The sequence below is a fragment of the Aquarana catesbeiana genome, linkage group LG08, assembly GCF_042186555.1.
Source record: "Aquarana catesbeiana isolate 2022-GZ linkage group LG08, ASM4218655v1, whole genome shotgun sequence".
NCBI classification, from domain to species: Eukaryota; Metazoa; Chordata; class Amphibia; order Anura; family Ranidae; genus Aquarana; species Aquarana catesbeiana.
In genome coordinates this window covers 51,893,121-51,919,956 of record NC_133331.1, presented here as the reverse complement: position 1 = coordinate 51,919,956, position 26,836 = coordinate 51,893,121, and the positions used below count along the sequence as shown (strand labels likewise).

Here is a 26,836-nt window from a genome sequence, read left to right as displayed (position 1 = left end):
CCTGGTTAACCAGAACTAATTAATCACTATATCATTATTGGATACTTACCATGACGACAATAATGTGATTTCTGGCATCATCCTCTATGATGCTTTGATTTGCCATTTCTTCCTCCACACTTCTTCTCGTATCCTCCGTATAAACGTTTTCAACACTTCGTGTCATTGTATCTAAAGAAAGAAAAAAAATAAAGATGGTAAGTTTAAGTACAAATTTTAAAGTGGAACTCTACTCAAAATGTTTTCTTGTAGATTTGGATGGGGAACGGGTTCAGGTTTTTTCCAAGGTTTCACTGTTTTCTGTGTCCTGACTGGGATAGTTTCCTGTCATCTCAGTAGGAGAGGAAGCGAGCAGAATCATCCCAGTGGGGTCGCAGACGCCAGTAACCCAAATGAGGTGTTAACCCATCCCCATTCCATTTAAAACTGTCTAACTCTGAGCTCGGCTTTAATAATATATTGATAAACTTTTTGAAAGCATTTTCTCTTGAAATCTACATGTTATGTGTAACGCACTCCTGATCCCTGCACTCAGTTTGTAATATATTTACATTTTTTTGCTTTTAAAAAATAATTGAGAGGACCTGTCATGCTCATTTCTATTACAAGACATGTTTACATGCCTTGTAATAGGAATAAAAGTGATCAAAAAAATTTAAAAGGACCAGTGTAAAAATAAAAAATAAATAATGATAATAATAATAATAATAAAAGAATGTAAAGCACCCCATCATTCTGTGCTTTGAGACGTAAATGGCAATTTTTTCTTTTTTTTTGCTTTTAAAGGTAAATGTGAAGTCTGATGTCTTTTTGACCCCAGATCCCTCAATAAAAAGGACCTATCATGCTCATTTCTATTACAAGGGTTGTTTACATTCCTTGTAATGGAAATAAAAGTGATCAAGAAAAAAAAATTGAAAAGGAACAGTGTAAAAATAAAAAATAAAATAAATAATAATTAATAAAAATGATAATGCATCCCATCCCTCTGTATTTGCGCGCAGAAGCGAACGCATATGCAAGTCACGCCCGCATATGTAAACGGTGTTCGCACCACACCTGAGCCATCGCCGCAAGCGTTATAGCGAGAGCAATAATTCTAGAACTAGATCTCCTTTGTAATGCTAAACTGGTAACCTGTAGAGATTTTTAAAGCGTCACCTATGAAGGTTTTGTAGTATGGTAATTTGCTGCCATTCCACGTGCGGATGCAATTTTAAAGCATTGACATGTTAAAGGAGTTGTAAACCCTTGTGGTTTTTCACCTTAATGCAATTCTATAACATGTTTGTTATTTATAATAAAAAATAAATAAATAAATAAAAATGACCTTTAGAATCACTTTACTTAGTGTAACATTATTATAACATCACACAGTATTTGCTCAGCGGTTTTTCAAATGCAATTTAATACCTAAAAAAAAAAATTATATATATATATATATATATATATATATATATATATATATATAGATAGATATATATCTATCTCTCTCTCTCTCCCTCTCTCTCTCTCTCTATATATGTTTTTTTTATTAGGTACTATATTGTGTCTTTAAAATTCATTAAAGTATATTTTTTCCCAAAAAAAATCCATTTAAAAAAAAGATTGAGCAAATACTGTGTGATGTAAAAAAATTGCAATGATCGCCATATTATTCTCTAGGGTCTCTGCTAAAAAAATGTATGTGTATATATATATATATATATATATATATATATATATATTAATATATATATATATATAAGCAAATACTTTACCTAGCAAAAAAATAGTGATTTAAACTTGGCTTTGTCAGCACAGCACTGGCTGGATATATAACTATAACAATCAGCCCAGTATAAGATCTACCAGGGCCAGGAAACACCCAACCAGGTTTGGATATATAAATATAGATATACATTTTTTTTTTATTCTATCTATTCCATTACATTTAAAATGTGTGTAATAAGCAATATTCTACGTGTAAAGGCAGAGCACAAAAACAACCAACCTCTCTCTGAATTCAGAAATTGAATACTGGCTGTTCCAGCCTTGCGCTGCTTTTTTATGGGCAGGCTGAGAGAGCCACACTGTGACGTCACAGCGCTCCGGGAAAGGACAGACATGATGTTGCTAGGCAACGTACAGTTAGCTAGGCTCTACAGAATTTGAAAAGCGCGGCGGACCTGAAACTAATTATTCATTTTCCTCCGCCCACTCTAAACTACTGCCTGGAGGGAGAGAACTGGCCCCTCCCCAGTGGAGACACATGATTGTCCCGGGGCTTGCTGGGAGTATTGGTCTGCCCTATCTCGACTTCCGGGAACTCCTCCAGTGTGCGCCGGGTTACCGACTTCCCCCGGGTGAATCCTTTCATGTTGGGGGTGGTGTCGGGTTTGTTTGTGTGGATGCCATGCTCCCCCGCATTGTGTCAATGGAAGTTCGCTGGGCGGGGGAGGGTTTGTAAAAACCATCGGGTACCGGGGTGTTCTGACGAAAACTGTCCCCCCATCAAATAGTGTCCGCTTCGTACTGCGCAGGCGCCGCGCTTGCGCAGTAAGGAGGACAAAGGAGACGCCGAAAGTCTCCGAAGAACAGCTGAGGAACAAGTGTAAACGGCGCCTGCGCAATGCCTTTTACATTCAGTCACAGGCTCCCGCACGCTCCCGATGCCCTTATTATACAAGTATCCGCCCTTAAACATGCCCTTATTATACAAGTATCCGCCCATAAACATGCCCTTATTATACAAGTATCCACCCTTATTAGCGGGCTTATTATAGAAGTATCCGCCCGTAAACATTAATGTAAGCGCCCTTAAACATGCACTTTTTTTAAGCACGCAACGGCCTCGTGAGCGTGCGGTGCGGGGGCATGTGACATAATATGGTTTAAAGTGCGCATGCGCTAAGCTGTGCCCAGCTCAGCTGTTTAATTTCGGCTATTTTCGGAGTGTCCCGCTGCGCTTGCGCAGTAGAGAGCGGACACTATGCGATGGGCCAGCTGCGCTTGCGCAGTAGAGAGCGGACACTATCCGATAGCGGACAGAATACGATAGGACACCGGATCAGGACATCTGCTTCCTTTTTAACCCCTTCCCTCCCTCCCAGACCTGTTCTAACCTTCTTTCCTACATGTAACCATCACATTTTTTTTTATTGCTAGAAAAACATTCAGAACTCACATATATATATATATATATATATATATATATATATATATATATATATATATATATATATATATATGTATGTTATAAACAGAAGCCCTAGAGAATAAAATAGTGGTTGTTGTATCTTTATGTCAGGCAGTATTTGCATTTTTCAAATGCAATTTTTTATTTTTTGGGAAAAAAATGCAGTTTAACCTTTTTGCTGCCAGAGCAGTTTTTGCATCGCTTGTTTTTTCTGTAGGGTCTCTGCTACAAAAAAAATATATATGTTTGGGGGTTCTAAGTGACAAAAAAAAAAATACAGATAAGTCAGAAAAAGGCCTGGTCTTCAAGGAGTTAAACATGTGTGCAAACGATGCAAAAACTGCTCTGGCAGCGAAAAGATTAAACTGCATTTTTTACCAAAAAAAAAAAAAAAAATTGCATTTGAAAAATGCAAATACTGCCTGAAATAAAGATACAACAACCACTATTTTATTCTCTAGGGCTTCTGTTTATAATATATACACACATATATATATATATATATATATATATATATATATATATTTGGGGGTTCTGAGTGTTTTTCTAGCAATAAAAAAAATGGCGGTTGTTGCAATATTTTTATTGCAGTATTTGCGCAGCGGTCTTTCAAACGCAACCTTTTTTTTTTTTTTGAAAAAAATACACTTTAATGAATTAACCTCTTCAGCTCCGGAAGGATTTACCCCCCACCCCCCTTACTGACCAGGCCATTTTTTTTGCGATATGGCACTGCAACGCTTTAACTGACAATTGCGCGATCATGCAACGCTGTATCCAAATAAAATTTGTTATTTTTTTCCCCCACAAATAGAATTTTCTTCTGCGGTTTTTATTTTTTGCGCTATAAACAAAAAAAGAGCGACAATTTTGAAAAAATAATAATTTTTTTTTTTTATTTTCTGCTATAAATCATATCCAATAAAAAATGTAAAAACAATCGAATTTCTTCTTCAATTTAGGCCAAAATATATTCTACTACGTGTTTTTGGTAAAAAAAAAAAATCCCGATAAGTGTAGATTGGTTTGCACAAAAGTATTAGCGTCTACAAATTATGGGATATTGTTTATGGAATTTTTTTTTTTTTTACTAGTAATGGCGGCGATCAGCGACTTATAGCGGGACATTGCGGTGGACAAATCGGACACTAATGCCCCGGACACACGATAGGATTTTCCGACGGAAAATGTTCGATGAGAGCTTGTTGACGGAAATTCCGACCGTGTATGGGCTCCATCGGACATTTTTCATCGGAATTTCCATCACACAAAATTAGACAACTGGTTCTCAAATTTTCCGACAACAAAATCCGTTGTCGGAAATTCCAATCGTGTGTACACAAATCTGATGCACAAAGTTCCACGCATGCTCAGAATCAAGCAGAAGAGCCGCACTGGCTATTGAACTTCATTTTTCTCGGCTCGTCGTGCGCGTTGTACGTCACCGCGTTCTTGACATTCAGAATTTCCGACAAGATTTACGTGACCGTGTGTATGCAAGACAAGTTTGAGCCAACATCCGTCAGAAAAAAAAACATGGATTTTGTTGTCAGAATGTCCGTGTGTACGGGGCATTAGTGACTCTTGATACTTTTTTTGGGGACCAGTGACACTAATACAGTGATCAGTGCTAAAACAATTTGCACTGTCATTGTACTAATGACACTGGCAAGGAAGGGGTTAACATCAGGGGCGATCAAAGGGTTAATTTTTTCCCCATTGGAGTGCTAACTGTGTGTGGGGGTGCTTGTACTGTAAGAAGACAGAGATCCGTGTTCCTGCTTAGGAGAAACACAAGATCTCTGTCTTCTCCTGTCACAAAATGGCCATCTGCCTCGGGAACGATCGGCGGGTCCCGGCGGACATCGGGTCTGCCAGACTTGCTGATTGACTCCCGCTGTGTCCACACAACATGCCGCAGAACCCAGGAAACAAAATCATGTACAGCTGAAGAGCCGCCCTGCCATAGTATATATGCGTAGGGCGGTCCGGAAGCGGTTAAAAACAAAACAGTAAAGTTAGCCCAATTTTTTTGTATAATGTGAAAGATGATGTTACACTGAGTAGATAAATAGATACCTAACATGTCACGCTTTAAAATTGCGCACGCTCGTGGAATGGCGACAAACTGCGTACTCAAAAATCTTGCTTTTGCCCTAATGATCGCAGCGATACCTCACATGTGCGGTTTGAACACCGTTTACATATATGGGTACGACTTAAGTATGCGTTTGCTTCTGCGCACGAGCACGGAGGAATGGGGCGCATTAATTTTTTTTTTTATTATTATTATTATTTATTTTATTTTTTTTTTATTCTGTCCCTTTTAATTTTTTTTTTCTGATTACTTTTATTCCTATTACAAGGAATGTAAACATCCCTTGTAATAGAAATAAGCATGACGGGTCCTCTTTATTGAGAGATCTGTGGTCAAAAAGACCCCAAATTTCTCATTTACCGTTTCATTTACCTTTAAAAGAAAAAAAAAAAAGACATTTTGCCTTTAATAGAAAAAAAAATCTTTTGTTTATGCCCGAGAAGCGAAAGTGACGTCAGACCTCGCTCCAGTCCTCCAAGGGCATAGAGCCGAATAGGGACTATCTTGCCCTCACTCGGCTTCCTGCCCAGCCATCAGCCACACCGGATGGGTTCCTCATTTCTTCTAATTTTAACGAGTGGCCATGAGTCTTATTAAACTCCCTTCCGCAAAAAAGTTTTACCCCTATTGCGGGGTCACCAGTACGGTATTTGTAAATTGAAATCATATCCCCTCTCAAGTGTCTCTTCTCCAGAGAGAATAAGTTCAGTACTTGCAACCTTTCCTCATAACTAAGATCCTCCAGACCCTTTATTAGCTTTGTTGCCCTTCTGTGTACTCGCTCCATTTCCAGTACATCCTTCCTGAGGACTGGTGCCCAGAACTGGACAGCATACTCCAGGTGCGGCCGGACCAGAGTCTTGTAGAGCGGGAGAATTATCGTTTTATCTCTGGAGTTGATCCCCTTTTTAATGCATGCCATTATTCTGTTTGCTTTGTTAGCAACAGCTTGGCATTGCATGCCATTGCTGAGCCTATCATCTACTAGGACCCCCAGTGCATAGACACCAGTTTTGGTGACAGTGTGGTAAAATAGATACTTGACCCCCCCACCAGACCAACTTTTTGGCCTGGTCGGAAGGGATTCAAAAATTTCTTGGGGTAAATGTAAAGCAGGTCACCACGCTTGGACATAATGTGAAAAGGCATTTCATAGAGGCCATGATTATGAGATCACTGACTTTTGCGACACTAGTCATGATGTCTATGCGTTAGTCTGCCCTTGTGGGCTCATGTACATAGGACGGACTAAGTGCACCCTAAAAAGGATTGGGGAACATGTAAACAATATCCTAAAGAGATTTAGATATCATAGTGTCTCTGAACATTATAGAGAGTATCACGCCAGAGATCCTTCCACGTTTTGGGATGTAGCAAGGGTTTTTGCATCTTGGAGGGGATCAAATAGGGTGAGAGATCTATCCAAGAGAGAAATAAAATGGATTAACCTATCGCAGACAATGAGTCCTGATGGGTTAAATATTGATCTAGACCGGAATTGCTTCATTAGTAATTATTGATTATTTATATTTAATACATAATTTGTGGTTGTGAAGGTTCCAATATCTATATTTCTAATTTTATTTTTTATGGTTATTTGAATGATATTATTGATAACTATTCCATTATTGGTTTAGTTATAAGTAATTCTGATATCTCTGTAAAATCACTAGTATCGCTCCTATTTTTAAAAAGAAAAAACATTGGTGTTGGGACCTATTAAATATAGCTCAGTGTGGTTAGGCAATTAGTATCCCACGAGTACGGGGTTAATTGCACATATGGAGGAAGCATCCAAGTCTTGAAGGGATGTTATCTCTTTAGTAGTGACGCTGACATGTATTTGTGATTTTCTAACACTCACTGTATAATGGGTCAGCTTAATGCTGTTTGCATTGCATTATGATTTTAATCATCAGATGCATCAGGTGTAAGGGGGTATTTCCCCCATTTAATCTGTATTTAGTTATGATGGGATTAATTGCACACATGGATGAAGCTGCGGCATGTCTGAAGGGTGTTTTCACTTAGCAGCTGACCACGCCGACAGATCGTACGAGGAGACTCTGGGATCAATAGTGCAATTTAGTAGTAGTAATTTATTCTTAGTAACATATGTGCTCTGATGCTAATTGAAGCTGGGAAGAGCACCTATTGGCTAATCAGGAAGGAGGAGGACATTTGAGCATGGTTGTCGTGCTGTGTCACCACCCCCTGTGATGAAGTTGGTAGTGACGAAACGTGTCAGTTCGTGGCTACACAGCAACTGTGCGCTTAGTCTGTTATGTCAAACTGACGTCCAGCGAGTGGAGTGGTGAGAATGCAGCCCAGAGCCTCCTGGCTTGTACCATGTGACAAAAAGCTGATCTTAATTCGAATTGATGTACGTGCAATATATATTTTAAACACATTGGTTATTATACTAAGTGATTTTACACTATTGGAGGCTTCGGCCTCTATTTTATTCCCTATATGTGGAGTTTATAGCCAGTTAACTGAATGAAGTGTGGCGTTTGCAGGAGACTCTCCAATATACTTTGAGCTTATTTAGCCAAACACGAGAGTGAATGGCAACAGCACCTGGTGAGCGTGTTTCTTAAAGGGGTTGATCTCCCGTTTATCACGGGTGGAGGATTTCGGTGTTTATTCACATATAATTTTCTGCACTATTCAAAAAGGACTGCTTTTTATACGTGTGGAATTGCAACATATTTTCACGATTTATTTATGGACATTCACATACTTTAGGATATTATTAGAATTTTGGTCCAATAATATTATTTGAGCGCTACTGTGGAAATGTTATATAAATGTTCTTGCATTTATTGATTTTTTTTTTTTCACCTGATGATTGATATATTACTATTTTAAGTAGCAGCACATATTTCACTTATTTTTGGTGTCATAAGCGCAGTGCTCATTGAAAAAAAAAAAAAATATATATATATATATATATATATATATATTGTGTGTGTAAGAGTGCAGTCTATCTGCACATTTACCTCCAGCAGGGGCGCTGTGTGTCTGTCGTAGTGCAGTGTACGGAACTGTCCGCCAGGGGCGCTGTGTGTCTGTCGTAGTGCAGTGTACGGAGCTGTCCGCTAGGAGCGCTGTGTGTGTTGTATGGCGGACAGACGGTCGGTGTCGGTTCCGCTCCGGTCGGTGTGAGGTGTCGGTATCGCTCCGGTCGGTGTGTCAGGCTGGCGGGGAGGCGGCCGGTGTCGGATCGGTTGGCGCAGCAGAAGCGGAAGATGTTCTCTCGAATCTCTTCCATCCTGCAGCAGGCGGTGGAGGCGGTGAGTGAGGCCGGGAAACGGAAGGGGGGAGGCGGTGCACTGCGTACTATAGTCCGGGGATCCGGGAGGAGCGCAGGCCGCAGTGATGATGTGGCCGGAACTGAGCGCACCGACCTCCGTGTGATATGTGTACACCGACCGGGGGGGAGAGATCCGTGTATATACTGTATATAGATAATACCCCCCATCCCAGGTGTGTGTATATACAGGGGGCTCCCCTCCCCCACACTGTGTATAATCATTACCATCTATACACAATGTGTATATATATCTATATCTCCTACAGAGCTCTGTGTGTGTGCATGTATCTCTCTCTGTATTACCTGTGTGTGTTTATATATCTATCTCATACACAGCACTGTATATACACATTGTACCCCCAATATAGACATCACCCCCCAAATATGATGATATGTACATTTTCATACACCAATTATATCCCCAATATTATATATACACCCCATATACCCCAATATTATATATAAAACTCATATATTTTACCTCTATACCCCCAATATTATACACCCCATATTATACCTCTGTACCCCCAATATTATATATACACCCCATATTATACCCCAATATTATACCTCTATACCCCCAATATTATATATACACCCCATATTATACCCCAATATTATACCTCTATACCCCCAATATTATATATACACTCCATATTATACCCCAATATTATATATACACCTCATATTATACCTCTATACCCCCAATATTATATATACATCCCATATTATACCTCTATACCCCCAATATTATATATACACCCCATATTATACCTCTATACCCCCAATATTATATATACACCCCATATTATACCTCTATACCCCCAATATTATATATACACCCCATATTATACCTCTATACACCCAATATTATATATACACCCCATATTATACCCCAATATTATACCTCTATACCCCCAATATTATATATACACTCCATATTATACCCCAATATTATATATACACCTCATATTATACCTCTATACCCCCAATATTATATATACATCCCATATTATACCCCAATATTATATATAAAACTCATATATAAAACTCATATATTTGACCTCAATACCCCCAATATTATGTATGCCCCTCTATACTCCCAATATTATATATACACCCAATATTATACCTCTATACCCCCAATATTATATATACACTCCATATTATACCCCCAATATTATATATACACTCCATATTATACCTATATACACTCCATATTATACCCCCAATATTATATATACACCCCATAGTATACCTCTATACCCCCAATATTATATATACACCCCATATTATACCCCAATATTATATATAAAACTCATATTTTACCTCTATACCCCCAATATTCTCTATGCCCCCCCCCCCATATTATACCTCTAACCCCCAATATTATATATACACTCCATATTATACCCACAATATTATATATACACTCCATATTATACCTCTATACCCCCAATATTATATATACACTCCATATTATACACCCAATATTATATATACACCCCATAGTATACCTCTATACCCCCAATATTATATATACACCCCATATTATACCTCTATACCCCCAATATTATATATACACCCCATTTTATACCCCAATATTATATATAAAACTCATATTTTACCTCTATACCCCCAATATTCTCTATGCCCCCCCCCCATATTATATCTCTAACCCCCAATATTATATATACACCCAATATTATACCTCTATACCCCCAATATTATATATACACTCCATATTATACCCCCAATATTATATATACACCCAATATTATACCTCTATACCCCCAATATTATATATACACCCCATATTATACCTCTATACCCCCAATATTATATATACACCCCATATTATACATCTATACACCCAATATTATACCCCCAATATTAAATATGCACCCCATATTATACCTATATACCCCATATTATACCTCTATACCCCCAATATTATATATGCGCCCCCCCCTCCCATATTATACCTCTATACCCCCAATAATATATATACACCCCCAGGGTGGATTTGATTTAAATCAAGTCAATTTAAATGACTAGTAAAAAGCCTTAATTTGATATATCGTCTACAAATACAGACTCCCCCTTCCCCAGTATAATTCCAATATTCCCAGGGTGCTGCTGTGGATGATTGTAGGTACCCCACACTCCATTACTATACATAGAACCAGATCCCTGTGCCTGGGGAATGCCGTTTGTTTATAAAGAGAACTCCTCACAGCTGATGTGCTGAGAGTCAGTGCCGGTTCACACGGGGGCGACTTGTCAGGTGACCTAGCCGCCTGACAAGTCGCCTCCCGTTCTGTACAATGGAACCGTTCTAATAGGAGCGATGCAAGTCGCTCCGACTTAGAAAAAGGTTCCTGTACTACTTTGGCGGCGACTTGCATAGACTTCTATACAGAAGTCGTTTTGCAAGTCGCCGTGGCAGTCGTGTGCAGGTCGCCTCGGTGAGGTGACCTGCAAGTCGTGCCGCCCCTGTGTGAACCGGGGCTAACATTATGTTTAAATGTGTCCTTGGCCATTTTTGTAAAAATGTTTGTTTGTTTTCAATGGAGTGGTGTGGAGGGGTTTGAAGTGCTTTCTGTCTGTCATCACTCCTATTTGTCTTGGTGTTACTGAGGCAGAACATTTTAGAAAATCCAAAATGTTTCAGTTCACCAGAAAAGAATTAGAGGGGATGTCTTCCTGTGGGGATATCCCCTCACTATAGAGAGATTTGCTCTCGCTTCCTGTTGTGTCTACAGGACAGGAAGTGAGGAGAAATCAGCCTAGTGTGTAAAAAAAAAAAAATATTAGTGAAAAGAAGGAATGGCTGCACACCAAAGTAGCAAAGGAAGTCCTTTTAATCTTGTTCCATAAAAACAATTGTTGCACACCAGAGGACAGTAGCAAATGTATCATGGTAGACGCGTTTCACACAGATGCATGTGCTTATTCATTACTGAGTAATGCGTAATGCTTTTACAAGTAATTACAAGCTCCAATGACATGAAAGAACCCGTCAGAGCAAAGTGACATTGTTTCCTACTAGCACACATCCCACCCACCTATGCTCCCTTTTCCTCGCACTCCCTTCACCATTCTGTGGATGCGCAGCAGGTATGGGAGATCATGTGACTTCCCATCATGCAGTGCTCAGGTCTCAATGGGCAGTTGCCAGTCTTCAGCACTGTCACATGACAAAGAGGATGACATTAACACTGTTTAAGGTGACTTGAGGGGGGGCTGGAAGTGACCCTGTCACTTCACCCTAAATGGAGGCCACAGCCCTCTCCCATAAGGCTATGTTCAGCATTCCCAGGCTGGAGTTTAAGGGCACTCTGGGGACTGCGAGAATAAGACAAAACCTCTGTCAATACAGAACATGACTCTGACTGTGTTTTTATAAGATTACAAAATATCTGTTTGTACCTGGCCTCACACTGACATATTTCAGTCACTTGGGGGTTCCTTGCAGAAAGCACATGGGGGTGGGGTTGGACACAGGAACAGTTTATACCATAGGGAATGCTGAGTGCAATCTGCCAGCTGGCGAGTTCACATGTCCATCCTCATTTCATGGATATAAATAATAGTGTGTGACTAAGGTGTATGGTGGGGGGCGGTATTAGCGTGCAAGATCCTCTGATGCAAAGACTGGTGTGTTTGGTTCAGTTTTTTCTGTACAGCACCGCGGAATATGTCAGAGATGTATAAACTGTGTAAAAATAATGTGACACTGTGATGCGACATTAGAGTGTTCGCTCACCTGTGTGTGTTTTCTCTCTCAGCTCGCCCCATCGCTGCCGCTGCAGGAGGACTTTGTGTATCACTGGAAAGCCATCACTCATTACTACATAGAGACATCCGGTAAGAGGTGGGGGGAGGATCTGTCTGTCTCCTCATTGTCTGTGCAGTCTATGTGCTCCGCAGGGAGACTAGGATGAGGGTTTGTTACAACCTGCTGTCTCGCTACATCTGCATAACATAGAGTCTAAAATCTTTTTTTCTGGCATTAAAGCTGAACTCCATTCAGGCAACTAAATGTACCACTGAAATAGTTATATGAAAAGTAATTTATCTCTGAAAGTATCTCTGTTCAGCCAGTCCTGCAGTTCAGACACCCCTGCCAGGCAGCATAGCTGGGCCCTGGACTTCCTATGTACTACACTGCAGATTAGCAATACAGTCTTGTTTAGGACATACCCATAATGGGATTGGACAATAAAGTATTATCAAAACACTGAAGATGTTGTTATTGGGCTCCTTCCTACAGTAGCAGAGCCCTGATTGGCTGCTGGTGCTGTCCCTCTTACTCCTAGTGTGAGTGCTGCTGTGCAGGGGCTTACAAGAGGCTACTATAAAGACTGATTTAGGTACTCATGTAGTCCAGTGCAAAAATGTATTTAATGATTTTCTTAAATACTGTAGATAACAGGATTATAATTTTCTTTTGTAATAAATGCCTAAACTGTTATTGGTTCATCCAGGCCAAAGCAACAGTTTCCCTTTAATAGCAGCCCCACCAGCAACACATACTTCCTTGCTCCCTCATCCCTTTGTTCAGCTGTTGGAAAATAAAAAAATATCCATTACTTCTAGATATGGGGGCGCATGTGACTCATTCCCTTCACTTTAAAGGAACTTCACTCAAAAGAAGAATTTCTGTTTTTCTGCCTCCGACCCCCCCCCCCCTTAATTTTTTGGAACATTTTTATGGGGGGGGGGGGGCAAGGAGTACCTAATTAAAATTTGGTCTAAGTGTGTTTGTCCAAGCACTAATACCCTGCCCAACAAGAATTCTCCTGCATTTGTGGCTGTGTGTTGTGAAGAGATGAGCCCGGGAGTGTTATTTGGATATACCATATTTATCGGCGTATAACACGCACCTTCACTTTAAGAGGGGAGTTTCAGGAAAAAACTAATTTTAAATCTAGAACTGTGAAGCAAAATAAGGGTAAGTGCCTATCAGTGCCCATCTTCAGCCCCACCACTGCCAAGAATGCAACAGCCCCACCACTGCCATGAATGCAGCAGCCCCACCATTGCCATCAGTGCAGCCTGATCCATGCCCATCTGCAGCCTCAGAGGAGACAGGGAGGGGGGGGGGGGGTGCGGGACGGGCGCCAACAGATTACATTCAGGAGAAACTGCTTCTTTATTGTACATCACGGGACACAGAAGCTATAGTAATTACTATCTGGGTTAGAAGCCACCTATAGATGAATGGACACTGGCACACCCAAAAGACAGGAAGTCCCCCTCTATATAACCCCTCCCATACAGAAAGTACCTCCGTTTTTTCGCCAGTGTCTTCAAGGTGATGGTCACGGTGGATTAGTGCTCTATGCTATTATTGGTCCCAGTGGAAGGTCCTGTCAGGATCAAGGGGCTATGCATTTGGATCCATTCGATGTGGCAAAGAAGGCCAAGATAAATGGTTCCCGAGCCTCGAGGAAGAAATGAGGTTTTGCCTGTAATGCACCTCTTTGGGCACTGAACCTTGGGATCCGGACCCTTGGACAGACAAAGAAGCCAAAGCCTGTCCCGTCAGGGTGCTGTACAGGTCCAAGGGTGTGGACCCCAAAGTTCAAGGGGGACCCTGTCCTTGATGGTCCACTAGAGACCTGACCCGCTGTGATGGATGAAGATTGGATCTGGCGGAGATATTTCAGCAATATCCTGCGGCGGGAGTGGTAAGTTTGAAAAAAGAAAGGCCAAAAAGGAACACACATGGTTCACTGTAAAGGTTTTTTAGTAGCCCTATGTCTTGCCTGTATTTCACCACTAGAGGGTAGTGGGATGTTATTCACATACCTGAGTGTTCTCTGGCATTAAGGAATGCTTTTTTTTTCTTTAGGCTCCCCTGCGGCTCCCCGTTTGGGGAGGCGGGCAGCATCGCGGTGTCCATCTCGGCTGACACTGCTCCTCTACTGCCATGTCATCCTCTCGCCCCGCACAAATTTGCTCCTGGTGCGAGCGGCTGCTTCATCTGATGTGCACGTGCGAGGGAGCAAGCTCTAATAAGGGTTGCAGAGGAGCAGAGAATGCGGGGGGCATGGCCTAGAACGCGGCTGACGTGCACGTAGCACATGGCACAGGCGCAGCTCGGTGGGTATAAAGATTCTTTCGGGTGAAAGTTCAGTGGCTGCTGGATGGACACAGAGCAAGCTGCTGCTAGGGGCACATACACACTGTGAGGGTATGGATACAGGCATTTAAAGACGCGGCTGCTGGTTATTAGGCTGAGCTGTGATAGCAGCAATATAGCTGGACTACAGCTCAGCAGTGGATTGGGTACATATATATTGTGAATACCTCAAATTTTTTTGCTTAAAGCAATGTCTTCCTAAAAGAAGGATGTGTGGAACACAGCAGGAAGGGGCACACGGGTACCGCTGTCGGCGTCTGAGGATCCTAGTCATGCTTCCGTAGTGCTGTCCTCCCCTCAGAGGCGACTGGCCAATTTGAGCCATTACGGCTGTCAGGCATAGTGGCTACTTCCAATGCTTCAGCCTCAACATACGTCACTAAGGACAATTTGACATCAGCATTAGCTGTTTTGGAAGGCAAAATAGGAATCAATCTCTGAGGAGCCTTTTTCCGCTTCTCAATCCTAAAGAGTGTTAGTACAATTCCTAACGGAGTTGGTCTTAAATTGCCCCCAGTAGAGGTTTCTGAAGCCTCCTTTTCCTCTTTTTAGATTCTTTGCGGCCTCTGCAGAGTTCTCATGCTTTCCCTTTGCCCCCGCTGCTGGAGCAGTTAGTATATGCAGACTGGGATCACCCGGATAGAGTTTTTATCCCTCCTAAAAGATTTTCACTTTTGTGTCCGATGAAGGAAAAATTCACAAAAAGATGGAGTATGCCAGCAGTTGATGCTGCTATTTCCTTTGTGAATAAAAGCATAACCTGTCCGGTAGACAATGCCCAGGTTTTTAAAGATCCGGCAGATAAAAAGCTGAAATCTTTACTTAGAGCTTCCTTTTCCATAGCTGGCTCAGCAGCACAACCTGCAGTAGCAGCTATAGGAATGTCAGTCCTTGAAGGACCGGTTTAAACGAATCATTTAGAGTGTTCCTGCTAAAGGGGAAGCTGCTCAAGAGTTGGCAGACCTGCCGAGGGCCTTATGCTTTGCAGTTGATGCTCTTAAGGATTCTATTCAGCAAGTGTCACGCTTTGCACTCTTGCAAAATGCTGTTGGCAGGTTTTCCCTTTCATGGGCAGCATTTGTTCGGAGACTATTTGGATAAGTATATCCAAAACATTTCAGGTGGTAAGAGTGCACTTTTACCTGTTAAAAGAAAAAATAAGGGTCCTTTATTTAAGGTTTCTACTTCTCTGGCACCAGGTACCTCAACCTCCAGGCAATTTCGACGGCCTCCGCCGTCTGGTTCAAGAGGTAAGCCTCAAGGGCAAGGACAGGCACAGAAAAAGCCCTGGGTTCAGAGGCCTGCCAAACAAGGTCCTAAGGCCCCCTCATGAAGGGGCGCCCCCACTCATTCGGGTGGGGGGGAAGGCTTCTGCAGTTTTCAGAGGCCTGGAGAAAGGGGATCCAGGACAGATGGGTCGATTCCACTGTATCTCTAGTCTACAAACTAGAGTTCTGGGAGTTTCCACCACCTTGATTTCTAAAATCAAATGTTCCCAAGGACCTGTTAAAAAATCTTTATTCCAGGCACTAGACCGTTTGAGGTCACAAGGTGTAATTGTAGAAGTACCGACAGAAGAGTGGTTTGTGGGTTTCTATTAAAATCTTTTCACGGTTCCAAAACCGATTGGAGATGTGAGACCCATTCTAGATCTCAATCTTGAGTACAATCAAGGGTCAGATCTCGGCCTTAACTGTTTTTTTTTCAAAGACGAATTGCTTCGTATTCCTTGGGATTGGGCCTTTTTACAAGGGGTAGTTCATATAACGCCACCAGTTAGGCCGCCCTTGTGTCCCTGGGATTTAAATCTAGTCTTGGCTGCTTTGCAGCGACGGCCTTTTGAGCCTATTTTGCATATTCCTCTGATCCTTTTGACAAGGAAATGGGTTTTTTTGGTCGCAGTGACCTTTGCAAGAAGAGTGTCAGACTTGGCAGCTTTTTCTTATAAAGTGCCATATTTGATTATTCATCAGGACAAGATGGTGTTTCTGCCTAACGTAGTGTCCAGTTTTCACCTGAACCAAGATGTCACTCTGCCTTCCTTTTTTTCCAGAACCCTCATTCTGCGGAAGACAGATTGTTGCATTTTCTCGATGTGGTGAGAGCTGTCAGTCTATCTGAAAATGACAGCTCAGATGCGGAAGACCGACTCTTTGTGCTGCCAGAAGGGCCCAGGAAGGGGCAGGCAGCATCAAAATCGACTATTTTGCAGTGGATTCGCCAAGTTATAATTCAGGCTTATGGGTTGAAAAGAAGAGTCCCACCCTTTTAGGTGAGAGTTCACTCTACCAGGGGAGTGAGTGCCTCATGAGCAGTGCGTCATCAAGCCTCTATGGCTCAGATTTTCAAGGCCGCAACTTGGTCATCAGCGCATACATTTACTAAATTTTATCAAATGGATGTAACGGCGGCAGGAGGATGCTGCGTTTGGGCGCAGTGGGCTGTAAGCAGCAATCTTGATCCTCACGTCTGATGGCGGTCTGCATTGTGTGTCTCCCTCCCTTCAGGGGCATTGCTTTGGGACGTCCCAGATAGTAATTACTATAGCTGCTCTGTGTCCCGTGATTTACGCTAAAGAAAATAGGATTTTTCCTACAGCGTGATTTACGATAAGAGCCCTTGCACACTGGGGCGGTTTGCAGGCGCTATTGCGCTAATAATAGCGCCTGCAAACCGCCCCGAAAGTGCCACTGCTTTCATTCCAGTGTGAGCGATGCGCTGGCAGGACGGTAAAAAAAGTCCTGCCAGCAGCATCTTCGGAGCGGTGAAGGAGCGGTGTGTATACCGCTCCTGCCCATTGAAATCAATGGGACGGCGTGGCTATACCGCCGGCAAAGCGCCTCTGCAGAGGCGCTTTGCGGTGGTATTTAACCCTTTCTCGGCCGCTAGCGGGGGGTAAAACCGCCCCGCTAGCGGCCGCATACCGACGGTAAAACGCCGCTAATAATAGCGGCGTTTTACCGCCGACGCCACCCCCCGCCCCAGTGTGCAAGGGCTCTAAAGACAATAGGATTTTTCCTACAGCTTACCTGTAAAATCCTTTTCTTGGAGTACATCACCGGACACAGATGTCCCTCCCCTCTTCATTGGGATATTCATTTGCTACAAAACTGAGGTACTTCCTATATGGGAGGGGTTATCCCGTGATGTATTCCCAAGAAAAGGATTTCACAAGTAAGCTGTAGGAAAAATTCTATTTTTCTCGGCGGCCTCTTTAACCACTTGACAACTGGGCAATTAAACCCCCTTCCTAACCAGACCAATTTTCAGCTTTTGGTGCTCTCACATTTTGAATGACAATTACTCAGTCATGCAACACTGTATCTATATGAAATTTTTGTCCTTTTTTTCACACAAATAGAGCTTTCTTTTGGTGGTATTTAATCACCGCTGGGTTCTTTATTTTTTGTGCCGTAAAAGAAAAAAGACCGAAAAATCTGTAAAAAAAAAATACATTTTTCTTCATTTCTGTTATAATATTTTGCAAATTTAGTAATTTTTCTTCATATATTTTGGCCAAAATTTATACCGCTACATATCTTTGGTAAAAATAACCCAAATTTGTGGATATTATTTGGTCTTTTTGAAAGTTATAGAGTCCAAAAGCTATGGTGTGAATATCTGAAAATTGATCACACCTGAAGTACTGACGGCCTATCTCATTTCTTGAGACCCTAACATGCCAGAAAAGTACAAATACCCCCCAAATGACCCCTTTTTGGAAAGAAGACATTCCAAGGTATTTAGAAAGACGCATGGTGAGTTTTTTTGAAGTTGTCATTTTTTCCCACAATTCTTTGGAAAATCAAGGTTTTTTTTTTTTACTTTTTTTTTTTTTTTTTTTTTCCACAAAATTGTCATATTAGCAGGGTATTTCTCACAGACTGCATATGCATACCACAAATTACACCCCAAAACACATTCTGCTATTACTCCCGAGTACGGCGATACCACATGTGTGAGACTTTTACACAGCGTGGCCACATATAGAGGCCCAACATGCAGGGGAGCACCTTCAGGCGTTCTGGAGCACCCAGGCCAATTCTGACATTTCTCTCCTACATGTAAAAATCATCATTTATTAGCTAGAAAATTACATAGAACCCCAAAACATTATATATGTTTTTTTAGCAAAGACCCTAGAGAATACAATGGCGGTCGTTGCAACTTTTTATCTCGCATGGTATTTGCGCAGCAATTTTTTTAACGCGTTTTTTTTTGGAAAAAAAACTGTTTTGTGCTTTACAAAAACCAAAACAGTAAAGTTAGCCCAATGTTTTTGCATAATGTGAAAGATGAAGTTACGCGGAGTAAATAGATACCCAAGATGTCACCCTTCAAAATTGCATGCGCTTGTGGAATGGCGCCAAACTTTGCTACTAAAAAATCCCCATAGGCGACGCTTTAAAATTTTTTACTGGTTACATGTTTTGAGTTACAGAGGAGGTCTAATTATTGCTCTCGCTCTACCGATCGCAGCGATACCTCACATGTGTGGTTTGAACACCGTTTTCATATGTGGGCGGGACTTACGTATGCGTTCGCTTCTGCACGCGAGCACACAGGGATAGGGGCGCTTTAAAATTTTTTTTTTTTTTTTTTATTGTTCATTTTACTTTATTTTAGTTTGATGCTTTTTTCCCAAAAAAAAAATTTTGACCACTTTTATTCCTATTACAAGGAATGTAAACATCCTTGTAATAGGAATATGGCATGACAGGTCCTCTTTACAGTGAGAGTCAATAAGACCCCACATCTCACCTCTAGGCTGGGAAGCCTGAGATTAAAAAAAAAAAAAAAAAAAAACGATCCTGGCTTCGATCGTAGCTGTGAGTCGGTAGAAGCGCGGGAGGGGGGGACATCCCCTCTCGCCTCCCGTAAGAACGATCAAGCAGTGGAACAGCCGCTATGATCATTCTTATGGTGTAGGGAATCGCCGGCTGAAAAAGCTGATATCTGAATGATGCCTGTAGTTCCTGGCATCATTCAGATATCCCCGCACAAAGTCAAGGACGTTGTATGACGGCCGGCGGGCGGGAAGTGGTTTAAAACGCATTTTTTTTTTTTTTTAACACAAAGTTGTCCATTTATACAATATTTCTAACACATAGCATGTACATAGCAAAAATGACAACCCAAAATAGATTCTCCTACTCCTCCTGAGTACGGCGATACCACATGTGTGAGACTTCCACAGCCTGGCCACATACAGAGGCCGAGTACAGCCGAGCATGGCTCAGCATGGCTGGGTATGGCGGGGTATTGCGGAGTATTGTAGGGGTATTGCAGAGTATTGTAGGGGTATTGCAGAGTATTGTAGGGGTATTGCAGAGTATTGTAGGGGTATTGCAGAGTATTGTGGGGGTATTGCAGAGTATTGTGGGGGTATTGCAGAGTATTGCACAGCAGAAGGGATGGCTGAGCATGGATGGATGGATGGCTGGATGTCTCTGTGCAGCGCTGTGGGCACTACACATCCAGCCCACAGCGCTGCAGCCATCCATCCATCTCCCTCTCCTCCACAGTGTACCGATCGGTACACAGGAGGGGAGGAGAGGAACCGGCGTCATCAGATGACGCTGGTCTGTTTACATGTGATCGCGCCGTCATTTGACGGCGCGATCACATGGTAAACGGCCGCGATCAGCGGCCATTTACCGGGATCCGTGATGCCAGAGGACCCGGCGGTCACGGATGTGCTCGGGTGCGCGCGAGAGGGGAATTCCGGGAGGACGTCATAGTACGTCCTCCCAGAGTTAAGCAACCGCCCTGCAGCCGTCATTCGGCTATGGGCCGGTTGTTAAGTGGTTAATACAAAGTCTCGCCTCCTTTGATGGACAGAACAGTCATCCAATGGCGGTGCAGGAGACCGGACTTCCTATTACAGAGGCCGCCACGTAAACAGGAAATACTCCTGTATGTACGGCACTCATTCTGCCCCCTTCCTGTCCCCTCTGAGGCAGCCAGAATATATCTTTTGTGGCTGCGGTTCTGGGAGATACGTTGGGGGCCACAAAAGATATACATGTCCAAATTACCGTTCGAAACCAGAACACGGGCCGGACTTTGGACATGCCTGCTCTAGGCAATCCGAGTGGACCTCCTGCCCACAGCCTCTTGGGACATGTCACAGGTCCCAGAAGACTGCAGGACCTTTCACAAAGTGCAGTGTGGCTTCCCACACTAAAGATGCCAGCGCCAGAGACCTGAAGACTAGTGAGGATGGTGCTGAATCCTTGGACAGGTAAGTGTCCTTTTATTAAAAGTAAGCAGCTACAGTATTATTTATTTTTTTGTTCCTAGGGTGAAGATCATTTTAAAGTGGGACTACACTTTCTCTGGGCAGCACAAACCAAAAATGCTATTTATTTCATCGGCACAGATCTGTGATCGCCCTGTCCTTTGGACAAAGCTGATCTCAGATCGGGGTAATGAGCCAATCACAGAGCACTTTACCATGTGACCAGCTGTGTCCATTTACAGCTGATAACAGTGTATGCAGTATTTGCTGGTTATCGGCATGCCTCTCCTCACACTGACAGCGTGTGAGGAGAGCTGATAACCGGGACATCCACACTGATAATCAGAGCACTGATCAGCAGTGTCCCGATAATCAGTGCAGCCCCAACAATGCCCACCAGTGCCTATCGGTTCAGCCTCATCAGCGCACATCAGTGAAGAAGAAAAATTACTTATTTTATAACAGAAACTAAGAACTTTTTTTTTTTTTACAATTTTTTTTTTTTTTCATATGTTTAGCAAAAAATAAGCCCAGTGGGGATGAAATACCAGTAAAATAAAGCTCTATCTGTGTCAAAAAAAAAAAAAAAAAATTATAATTTTGTTTGGGTTCAGCATTGCATGTCAGCGCAATTGAAAGATGAAAATTGGCCTGGCAGGAAGGGGGTGCAAGTGGTTAATATTCAAAGCAAATGCCCCCCCATCCATGTCTCTGTTTTATTTTGTTGAGAAATCACTTTGCAAAACACCCCCCTAGCATTTCTGGCCTTGGCTATCTTGAGTAAGGGCAAATGATTATTGTAGAATTTACTTCCTGGCATCCACCTGCCTTTAGCTCCCCTACTCCTGGGATGTATGGCATCATTTGCCTAGGCCTGGAAAGACAGGAAGTAATTAAAGAAATGTTAAAAAAAAAAAAAAGTGCCAGTTCACACCACATGCAGTCCAGTGCATTTTTTTATGCATCAAAAATGCATGGAAAGTAGGGTATATGGTTTTCAATTGCATAGTTCACACCAGTGCTTGCAGTTTCAGTACTTTGCAGTTCCAGAAAAAAAAAAGTAGAACATGCTGCATTTTTCCTGCACTGGACTGTACTGGAACGCTGTAAAACGCATCAAGAATGCACCTAAATGCACCAAAAACGCACTGCAACACACTTATCCTTATTTAAGGTTAAGAAAAGAGGGGGGGTAAAAAGCACTGGACTGCATCTAATACGCATCAAAAATGCACCGGAATGCTTCAAAAACGCGCATGCAGAAAAGCACCTGGAACGCATCCGGACTGCGTTTCTATGATGTGAACTGGCCCTAATATATGATATACTTTCCTATCCATTTACTAATGCTATCAATCTGTTGATTGACAGATCCACTAAAAAGCTGAACCCCAACCAAACAATTGAATTTAGCTGAGAAAGAAACACCTCCAATACATTTATGTTATTAAAATCATGAAATGTATTTATATATACAGATTAAATAGGTATCTGAATCTGCTGTTATTAGCTTACTGTAAGCCCCGTGCACAGCAGCCTTTGGAGTAGATAAGGAAGGGCAGATGAGCAAGGCCTGGTCTGGCCCAAATGTTCTATATCACACCTGCATGTTATGATTTTTTTCTAGGAAATGCCTTTCATACCCTTTTCTTTAAAGTAAAATTGCTGCTTTCTGCCCTCCCTCTTCAATGCTCCGTTTTGGCATAGCTAAGTAACAGCCACAGCCCTCAATACAAGCAGAGAAGGGGAGAGGGCTGGGGTGGGTGGTTGACCCAAGAGGGATAAACATAGGGGTGGATTTACTAAAGATAAAAAGACTGTGCACTCTGCAAGGAGCTTAGTAAATTAGGAAAAGTTTTGCTGACATCCACTATCCAAACATGTGCAAGCAATATTGCTATTTTATTTATTTTTTTACTTGCCTGTGATTGGGTATTCTTTGCAAAGTGAAACTTTACCTTGATTACCTATGTCTGAAGCAGCTGCACTTGCAAAGTGCATAGTCTATTTGCAAGTAAATCAACCCCATAGAGTCCACTGGGTTAGAGTTTGGTTTATATTGGCCTGCACAGGTATATTTAGACACCCCGCACAACTGCTGTAAGTGCAGGTAGGACTATTAATGTAGCAGATGTTATGTTCTGAGACTCTTTGTTTTGTGACACAGATGACAAGGCCCCGGTGACGGACACCAACATCCCCTCTCACCTGGAGCAAATGCTGGACATTCTGGTGCAGGAGGAGAATGAGCGGGAATCAGGGGAGACCGGGCCATGCATGGAGTATTTATTACATCACAAAGTCCTGGAGACCCTCTACACGCTGGGGAAAGCTGACGTGAGTTTGATTCAGAATATTCTACCCATGCAGTCTGCTCTATGCATAGCAGACCTATAGATATACAGCTTATTTTTGTGAGATAACAGAAAATGTGCAGCACAGGTTCCCTTTGGTGACCTGCTGACAACGAACTGCAGTATGACTTTGGTTTGCTGCGCCCTGGTGTGATGCAGGCTATTGCAAGTAACTCACTACAGACACACCGAGGGGAAGACCAAAACCCCTTTTAGCTTTATTTTCTCTCTGTCCCCACTGGGGATTTTCTCTCTCTGCTTCTCATCAGACAGGAAATGAGTGAACAAAGTTTTTGACCCTTCTTCAGGCTTTCAGGGTTTGTTTGATCTCCAGCCTTCCCTTCAGTCTTGAAGAGTTGTACAGGCTTCTCTCCTAGACTGAAATTGCTTACTTTGATTTCACTGCAAACTGTGAGCTTCTCACCATGTGCATTAGAAGCTGCAGCAAGTCAGATAGAGTCCGCCTCATTTCCTGGCTGGAGGATGTCCTGCATCGTATAGCTTTTTACTCCCCAGCATGTCCGTCTCATTCATTTGATTTCAGTTCTTTCAATCATGGAGGCCCAGCATCACATGTGGGGGTTACTCATGGTGGTCTTTATGCAAATACAGCCTATCTAGGAACACCCACTCTTAGGCCCCTTTCACACTGGGGAAGTTTTCAAGCGCTATTGCGCTAAAAATAGCGCCTGCAAACCGACCCGAAACAGCCGTTGCTGTCTCTCCAGTGTGAAAGCCCCGAGGGCTTTCACACTGGAGCGGTGCGCTAGCAGGACGGGAAAAAAAGTCCTGCTAGCAGCATCTTCGGAGCGGTGTAGACACCGCTCCTTCACCGCTCCTGCCCATTGAAATCAATAGGACAGCGGGCTATACCGCCGGCAAAGCGCCTCTGCAGAGGTGCTTTGTGGTGGTTTTGAACCCTTTCTCGGCCGCTGGCGGGGGGGTAAAACCGCTCCCGCTAGCAGCCGAATACCGACAGTAAAGCGCCGCTAACAATAGCGGCGCTTTACCGCCGACGCTGCCCCCGCCCCAGTGTGAAAGGGGCTTTAGAGACTGACATCCACACATCACAACATTTTTATATTTGCATAACTCCTATTTGCATCAGGATTGATTGCTCTTAAGGGGTGTACTGTACATGGAGCTATGTACAGCACTCTGCTGGCCCCTCCCATCAGCCATGACATTTGAGAAGCACAAAGACCCAGTGATGATATCACTGGGTCTAAAATAAGGTATGTAATGAAAATAGGTTTTATTTTTAAAGGATAAGTGCACTTATCAGTTTGGCTCCTTTGCCCTGACCTAACTGAACCCACCTTCCCCCACCGTTGATGCATACTCCCACAATCCAATGCTTGCAGCCTCTAGGGTTTGTTTACATCCTGGCCACACCTGAACTTTATAGCCCAATTGACCTCTATGGGGTTGTCTTCTTTTGTCCCTCGCCTCAGGACACAACCTGATAGAAGTCTAGGGGCCTGTAATACTCGGGCGTGGCAAAGATGGTAACCAAAACCAGTTAGATTGAGGTAGCTATGCATCTTTAGAGGGAGGGGGGAGGTTAGGTAAGGTCAGCACAATGGGGCAAAAAGAACAAGTGCTCTCTTTTTTTTTTTTTTCAGTGTTTTTGTTAAGCCCCGTACACATGGACCAAATGCCAGGCGACATCAGTTAGTTCAATAAAAATTGTCTGACTTTCAAGCTATATCAGTAGGGGAAAGTTATTGTAACTGGAGCAGATGGTATTTGGAGCAGCTGTGTGTGGCGACCAATTGGCTTCTGGCTTCATCTAGTTCAGTTAAGGTTCAAAAATGAAAGATAGAATCTGATTGGCTGCCATGCACGGCTGCTCCAGAGTCTAGCCACTCGGGTTTTGATAAATTCCCCTCAACGTGTTCAATCGGGGGCCTAATTGCATGTGTTTTTATTTCTTTCCCCAGTGTAACCTGATTGGGTGGCAATTTTGTACAACTGTTGCATGTAATTGTTCATGTTAAAAGATCCCCCAAAGACATCACAGCGGGTTGGCTTGGTGGAAATAAGCCCATACAGGCTGCCAAATGTATTAGATTATTTGTATAAAAAGCCAAAGTGCCTTTAGTACAAAACAAACCAAAGATATTTTTCACTGTTTTCATTGTACGTTTCTGAATGTGTTGTGTAAATGTTTAAGCAGCTGTAAAGGAATGAAAACCCTAAAAAAACAAAAACAAACGTCCGACATTCGGCCGTGTGTATACCAACGGCTGAGAGTTCTGATCGGAGTGTTCTGGCCGGGAGGGGGGGCATCCCACCGTCTAAACACAACAGCTCAGCAGGGTAGATCCGGGTAGATCGCTGGGCTCACCGGAAAAAAAACTGTGTGTACCAGGCTTAGAATTATATTCCATAAATTTAAACTTTACGCAATTAAGGAAAGCTTTCAGATGTTAGAATGTGTAAACTAAAGATGCACAGTCATCCAAAAATAAGTACGTAACAATATATTGTATTGTCCAATATGCTGACATTTAAAAAAATAGAACATACTCAGCAACAGTTTTTCCCGCAGTTTGAAAATATCCATCTCTATAAAATTTGACTGACAATAAAGGAAGAAAGAAAAAAGCATTGGAAAGATAGGAATGTGAGACCTGGAAACCTCTAAGTGCACTATTTGCTAAAGTGGTCTTTTACTTTAAAATTGTGTTGGCATGTTCTTGAGGAGGAAAGCAGAAAGGCCAAATATAAGCAGATTAAAGGATAAGTTCACTTTTTCTAAAAAAAAAAAAAAATGCACATTTTTATGCAGGTAAAAAAAAAAAATTGCATTTTTTTTTTTTTGGAGCCTGTAAAACATTGCCCCAGACAGCAGATCGTTGATGCCATGCAGGTCTCCTTGAGATCAGTCAGTGTATCTGTGTGTTTACATCCCATATGGGCACGCAGATAAAATCTGACAGGAAGAAATCCATGAACTACCCCAGCATAGTTGTAGTGCATTGAGAACTACAAGCCGACAACTGCAAAGGATGTCGGGGATTGTAGTTTATTCATATATAGAGCTGTGTGAATGAATGACGTGGCCATGTGGGCGGAGCCCCACACAGGCCGCACTGATTTTAAAAAGTGACAGCTAGTACGGGAAGGATTGGGCAGTGGCTGCAGCATTGGGAACATGTTACGAGTTTCAACCTAAAAACAGGTGGAACATGTAACATGTTCCCAAAGGTGAACTTATCCGTTAAGCTTTAAGGGCCGGTTCCCACTGGTGGGATGTCTGAGATCAGATGGGATTCGTACCGCACTGCAGTGCAAATCGCATGCAATCTCTGTGTGATGCGATTTTAGCCATACAGATAGTATGGCTGAATTTGTGTCAAACTCGCACAGGACCCGTTTTTTGGTCTGCAGCAGAATCTGATCACATGGGTGTTCACACCCATGCTATCCAATTCCTGTCCGAGTTTGCAGATCGCGCTGCGATCTGCAAACTGATTTGGGGGTGTCATTAAC

General features: G+C 42.5%; 2 protein-coding genes across 4 annotated transcripts in view; one reads left to right on the top strand and one right to left on the bottom strand.

Moving 5' to 3' along the window:
• Positions 1-2,321, bottom strand: part of LOC141105751 (uncharacterized) — a 99,477-nt gene extending 97,156 nt beyond the window's left edge. For both annotated transcript variants that reach the window (XM_073595837.1, XM_073595835.1), the window contains exons 1-2: positions 1,994-2,321; positions 50-171 (exon numbers count right to left, since the gene is read on the bottom strand). In XM_073595837.1, the coding sequence (XP_073451938.1) occupies positions 50-171; positions 1,994-2,108 (237 nt within the window). In that variant the 5' untranslated portion in view covers positions 2,109-2,321. The remainder of the gene's footprint in view (positions 1-49; positions 172-1,993) is intronic.
• Positions 1-26,836, top strand: part of LOC141105749 (FHF complex subunit HOOK interacting protein 2A) — a 93,615-nt gene that overhangs the window by 48,220 nt on the left and 18,559 nt on the right. The window contains exons 1-3 of one of the 2 annotated variants that reach the window (XM_073595829.1): positions 8,364-8,572; positions 12,384-12,462; positions 23,152-23,321. In XM_073595829.1, coding sequence (XP_073451930.1) covers positions 8,528-8,572; positions 12,384-12,462; positions 23,152-23,321 — 294 coding nt within the window. In that variant the 5' untranslated portion in view covers positions 8,364-8,527. Of the gene's footprint in view, positions 1-8,363; positions 8,573-12,383; positions 12,463-23,151; positions 23,322-26,836 lie in introns of those variants that run through there. The other variant, XM_073595830.1, reaches the window with a different exon arrangement.